The sequence below is a fragment of the Clupea harengus genome, chromosome 16 (assembly GCF_900700415.2).
Source record: "Clupea harengus chromosome 16, Ch_v2.0.2, whole genome shotgun sequence".
Taxonomy (NCBI): Eukaryota; Metazoa; Chordata; class Actinopteri; order Clupeiformes; family Clupeidae; genus Clupea; species Clupea harengus.
Genome location: NC_045167.1, coordinates 19,431,051 through 19,437,265, shown reverse-complemented (window position 1 = coordinate 19,437,265; position 6,215 = coordinate 19,431,051). Strand labels below are relative to the sequence as shown.

The following is a 6,215-nucleotide window of genomic DNA, read 5'->3' as shown; positions in this document are numbered from 1 at the left end:
GGCTTTAACTCCGTTTTAAGAAAAGGTTTACCCAAAATTGCTAATGTGTGATAATTACATGAAAATCAGTAAATGTGTATATGTGTCATATTTGGATAGAGCTTGTTTTCGCTTCGTAATGAGTAATGTAACATTGTCAGTTTTTGTAGTCTCGTATGAGTATGAAAACAATGAAAACACACTTATGTAAAGCATATATCCACAGAGCACTTTTGTAATATCAATTAAAAAGCAGGGACAAAAAAAATGCACATAGTACTTTTATGAACACCAGTCATTTATAACACATGTAAAAGATACTGTGGAGATCTATAGTATGGTGAGAGCTCACAGTCTGTATGGTCAGATTAAATGAAATTCACACACTTTGAAAACCAACAGGAAACTCCTACTAGGTGGAATACCCTAGTGGAGCAAGGTATCATCACCTTTAAGATTGATCTGATACAATGAACAAAATGCACATGTCCTTGGGAAAAGGTCCTGCCTGGTAGTTTCTTGGACGATAACTTGTGCATTTCATATATAGAGCATTTTCTCAGCCATTGATTAGATATACACAAGGAAGAGTGTAAAGGATGTCCATGTTATTTCTTCTTTGTGGCCCTCTTGCCTTCTCCCTTTTTAGGTTTCCCTTTTCCTCGTAGCTTCCGGAGTCGCCGCATCTCCTCTTTGAAGTCCTCATGCTCATCCCTGAGGGAACAAAACAAAACAACCAAATTGGTATGACCTTTCCATGATAGAAAAATGTGGTCATAAATACTTCTACATAGTAAGCCACATTTAAACACTGTCATACCTGAACAGTCCCATGTATCTCAACTTCTGGGTCATAGCATAGTAGATTCTGTGTTGCGGATACCAGTCATATACCTCTTTTCTTTGGGCCATTGGCTGTTCCTTGAAAAGCTGCACTACCTTCATTGACTTGGTATCAGTTGGACGCACAACGTCTCCAAATATCCGCGCGCTGAGACGCGCCATGCGCACAGCGTAGTTTGAGAGACCAGCCATAACTGTGGTTGAAGTAGATAACAGATAAGGCTTATACATTTAAATATATTTTATACTGTATGGCTTAATATAAGCGCAGGTTACATTCGTCCATTCATCTACGACAAGCTAAATGTCGCATTATTCGTCTCTAGCTATAACGTTACCCCAATTAAGCCAATGTCCACCGTTCTGCATTACCCTAGCCACATGTTATTGTATCTCATTTGAGTCTGATTTTTTGAATGTCTGTATATTAATTTTACTATAGACATACAGTGTACATGAGCATATTTGCTAAAGATTAAAATTACTTAACGTTACATGGAACCAACCATAAGCTCTCCGAAACAAAATGGCAAATTTATCCCAGGCTTGCGAGCTAGCATCGTCCTTACCTTATTCAAACATTAACAGCTCGCTGTACCCAGATATATGCTGTATAACATGCAACATATATCACGAAAAATACTTCATAGTGTGTAAATAAGAAGCCTAACTACGAAGCAACGAAAGGGTATAAATAAGAAACGATAAATGTATTGGACTATCTGACTACTTGACACTTCACCTTCTAATGACAAGGTACTCTGTTTTTACATTCCGGGCAGGGCATGGACCAAGCGGATTTAAGGTTCCGCTCGCTATGCGGGTGTATTTTCCACACGTTTCCTGTCTGTTAGTTGATTAATAGCAATTGAATGACGTTGTAAAAAAACTAAATACATTGTTCTATATGTAATGGTGATAAAGATTCATATTCAGTATTTCAAATATGCTCTTATGTCTTGTATAAGACAAAGGAAGCCCTGGTAAAACCAGAGGAAGTTGATAATGCAAGTGGGAATGTATTGTAGTCGCACTCTCGGAGTTAAAGACCAAAAACCAAGCAGAGCGCAGGACAGCCAACTTACAAGAAGTTCTTAGTTTCCAGAAACTGGATGAATGATGCAGTGCCACGAGCAGCATTAAGGTATGTAAGGAATGAAACGTGGTTTAGTGGCAAACCCGGGTGATTTAACTCTAAGAGTAAGTGGTAAACCTCCTAATACAGGAGCCCTATGGCTTCATTCTCTTAGCAAAACAAAACCATAGGGCTCTTCTTTTAGGAGGTTTACCACTTACGCTGTTTCCAGGTTTGTCACTAAACCGTGTAATTGGAATACCCCTATTGGCAAGCTAAACAACAGAGGGGTACACACATGACGTCAGAGAAGGCATAAGTCACTGCGGTAACAGCCACTGTCACCCCCAGTGGCAGAAAGACTAACTTAGTAAGGCAAACAATCCCAGCAAAACCCCTGTAGGAAAAGGAAGGAAAAAAGATTGATCTCTTCTGTAACTAATCTAATACATTTTGCGTTAACTCCACATGGTTGTATAACGAGGGAAAAAATCCAATGTGGCAATATATTCCACACAATTGTCCGGCTTATTCGGGAATTCTGGAGACCATCAGAGGATCTGCTCTCTCTACCTCTATTCATTCCCCTCCAATCGATTCCCAATTCCCATTGAAATCAGGTACACATAAATGTCAGGAAACCCGATTCCTGGCCACATGTCAGTGTCCTTGCACCAATGGTTCTTTGGTAAGTTGTAAGGCTCACTGTTGAGTCCAATTGCCTTTATTTTAAACAGATAGTTAGATAGATGGATACTTTTTTAATCCAGAGGGAAATTTAGGATGAATCCTAGGATTTAGTTGTTTGTTTTACTCCCGGTTTTGCAGTTTCCCCAGCCGTATTGCAGCATGTTTCACTACTCAGCCCTACTGAGGGGCTGTAGTCTAACATGATAGTGATGTCAATGCAAAACTCTATTAGTTTACAGGCCTTAGCCTATTTATTAGGCAGGGCATGATAACGTCATGTCCTTAGGCAAACTGAAATACTACTCTACACCAGACGATGGTGACAAATCCACAGACATATCAAGCTAATAGGCCCACGGCAAATATGTTTTCCAAAGCAAAAACGACAGAGGCCAGGAGCAGTCTATTCACTTACGCAAGAGCTTGCCTTTTTGACTCTCAGCATTTGCAGAGATAAGTTGGCTAGGCTACAGGGGACTTACACCAGTGATGTACTGGAGATAACAGTGAAAAGGTAGCTTAAATGATCCAATAACAGCCTATATAAAGCTGTCTGACTTGCTGTAGCCAGACTGATACAGCTGTCAAAAGCTAATTGATGGACTATACTAGGCAAAAGGTGTTATTAGGCGAACTGATATTAAGCCCACAACTTTTCCTATTGTGAAGATGACACATACAAGTAGCCTAGGCTATACGTAGGTCAAAGGCCTTTAGCCAGGCCTACCTACACCCTACATTTCTAAATTCACTAACAAGACTCAATAGCTATTCAGCCTGTCTGTAGAAATGCCATCCAAAAGATATTTTGACATACGTTTGTGAGTCCTTTAACTGTGGCATCCCTTTGCAGTCTGGTTCTGCCATGAATGCCCATGATGCGAGTAGAATCAGTCTGCCTGTGTTCTTAATACAAAGTTTAAATGTGTTAATTCGCTGTAGCCAGAGGAAGGAAAACTTGTTGTTCATTTGCAAACATCTCACACAGTTACTTTGTCAAAAGATGCTACTAGAGCTTAAGAAAAAAGACATTGACGTCATAGTTATGAAGTCTGTACATCATACAACTGTCCACTAGGTGGTGAACTGTGCTTTAAACAAAAGGTTTAATAAAGAGACAAGCAACTACATAAGGAATCTCCATTATGATCACGTTCCTCCTCTCCTAAAATTTTTTTTAACTATTGACACTATTCCAGGGACAGAAGGGAGAAATGAAACAAGATAACACCTCCTCAAATAGAGTAAAACAAATTGCTATGGTGTACAAACTGTGTTTTGAGATTACATTGTAGGGTGCTGGCAAAAAACAATGTTGCAAACCAAGTCAGGCTTTGAAACTTTAATTAAAATTCAGCTGTCAGTCTGTCACTCACGCTGTCTGAAAGAAAATTACCAGAGCATTGTCAAAATGCTGTGCGGAGGAGAACTCCCAAGCGGTAAGAAGGCAGGCTATCAACTCCAGCACAGAAAGAAGACTTAATTGAATGAGGAGGAAAGAAGAAATAGTTGTAAAAATGTTTCTCCTCCTTTTCTTTTGAATAGGATATCACAAAAATTGTGTGCCAATTTTATGATACAGCTCGCAAGTAATTTCCTGGGGAGTGAACAGATGTGGAAGTCATTTGTTCAGAACATCATATCCTTTCACTCAATAGCATCAGAGGCCCAATTATTCTTCTTACTGTCCCACAAATAGGACAATAATAGGCATTTCATGTGTAGGTGGTCACAGGAGATGATGTCTGCTCTCATCACCTATGGAAGCGTGGGTGGTGAGCGCATCTGACAGGGGTAAAAAGGTCAAATGTTCTTCATGGTCTTTTTAATAGGAGATGTCTGTACAGAGTCTCTGGTCTTGTGTTCTCAGTGCTTCTTTTCTCTCACTCTCTGACACACACACACACACACACACACACACACACACACACACACATTAATAATAACATACACACACAGGTTCTACGGACTCTGGGGCCCTCCTAACCTCTACCACATGAAACTTTTGCTAATCTCCTTCAGAGAAAAGAGCATATTTGTATCTGATCTGCTATCTTTGAAAACATTTAATTTCTACTGGTTTGGAGAAAACAATGCCGGCAACGTCCACAACTACCAATAAGCCTGCTTTTAAGATCTTTATGAAATTCATAATCCACAGCCTTTGCTGCAGCCTAAATTAGGCTAATGCGTTGCTGTCTGGCCAGAACAAGCATATTCACTAAATATAGGCTAATATTTGCTGCTTGCGCGTCAAAGACAGTTTATTAAAAACAGTGTAAACCATGTACAGTTTAGGGAATAACAATAGCAGCCAGAATGTTAATGTAAACACATTACAAAACAGCTAGCAATATAGCACAGTATTCTAAAGTAAGACCCACTGGTTAGCTAGCTGTCGTTAGAATTGACAACCCATTCATTAGCGTTGTTACTCCTACTTCAGTAAGTGTAAGGTACGAGATTCACACTAACCATTGTTTTTTTTTCTTCTCCTCCTATTGCCTGTACAGACCACACACACACACACACACTTTTTTTCTTTTGTAAATTGCATTTGATTTTTCACCTAGCATGCCAAAACACCAATTAATACAAAATTCAACCTCTTGAAGAGGCTAACTCAAAGCTTCTATTGATGTAGGGACAATGCATGTTGTGCATTGAAGTGGATGTTATGGTAACGGATACATGCAGTCAGGGTTCCCTTGAGAGAGGTCAGCATAATGATCAGCATAAGATTCTTCGCTATAAGATCAGTCCCCCTGAATCTTCCATCTATTTTCAGGATTATCTGGTCATTAAAAATGTTCAGAGGTCTGTTCTCATTCTGTCTTATCTTTGCTTAATAACTTGAGGGAAAAGAATGTGACTCAATTCATGAACGCAGGAAAGAAATGGGTGTTGACATTTTTTGACTCAGAGACATTTCATAAGTTGTAGCAAGGCTAGACAACATAAAAGATTGTTAATGAGGCCATTTGTTGGCTCTATTATCAACACAGCTTTTTGCCAAAACTGTAATCCATGTTGATAAGATGCCACCCATCTGTATGGACTGTGGTTTTGGGGACAAAGGCCATAATGATTAAAGACACATTAAAACCTATAATGCTTTCACTGTGTGGAGCTGTAAACATGTTTGTGTGTGTGTGAGAGAGAGAGAGAGAGAGAGAGAGAGAGAGAGACACAGACAGAAAGAACACATCTCCCTATGTTTGAAAGCGCTGTGCAGCACTGTTGCTTTAAGAAGGTGCTTTAATAAACCATGAATCTCACGTTGACAGCATGACATCACCGCTGTATCGCCTCGGAAAAATCTACAACGAGAGGGACCTCCGAAGTATGGCTTTACAGGTGTAATATGTCGTATACTACTTACCATAGTTTTATTTTCAGAAGGAACCCTCTACAAGACTTTCTTTTGGAATAATGTCGGTGGTGTAGAATAGCCTGTGTTATCAACAATGCTGATGCATAGAACCTACATAGTCTAGTCTGTAAGTTTCACGCACATTAAATGTTAAATTAATAGGTCTGATCCTCAAAGGAACGACTGACAGAATTATGATCACCGTGGCTTTTGTTTAAAATCCATTGAACGATCCTCTGCTTCCGAACGGTGAGT

General features: G+C 39.5%; 2 protein-coding genes across 5 annotated transcripts in view; one reads left to right on the top strand and one right to left on the bottom strand.

Moving 5' to 3' along the window:
- Positions 1–244: 244 nt before the first annotated feature.
- On the bottom strand, positions 245–1,977 carry mrps33 (mitochondrial ribosomal protein S33). 2 transcript variants are annotated; one of them, XM_031582393.2, is made up of 3 exons: positions 1,908–1,977; positions 800–1,016; positions 245–693 (listed from the first exon to the last, which is right to left on the bottom strand). In XM_031582393.2, exons 1-3 carry the CDS (start codon positions 1,960–1,962, stop codon positions 588–590), a joined length of 378 nt encoding a protein of 125 aa, XP_031438253.1. In that variant the 5' UTR covers positions 1,963–1,977; the 3' UTR covers positions 245–587. The 2 variants fall into 2 exon arrangements, with proteins under 2 accessions (XP_031438253.1, XP_012696803.1); XM_012841349.2 differs by lacking the exon at positions 1,908–1,977 and adding an exon at positions 1,392–1,584.
- Positions 1,855–6,215, top strand: part of tmem178b (transmembrane protein 178B) — a 101,570-nt gene continuing 97,209 nt past the window's right edge. Inside the window, exon 1 of one of the 3 annotated variants that reach the window (XM_031582392.2) lies at positions 1,855–1,966. The gene's annotated coding sequence lies outside the window, so the exon portion shown is untranslated. Of the gene's footprint in view, positions 1,967–5,808; positions 6,210–6,215 lie in introns of those variants that run through there. The other 2 variants (XM_031582390.2, XM_012841366.3) reach the window with 2 other exon arrangements.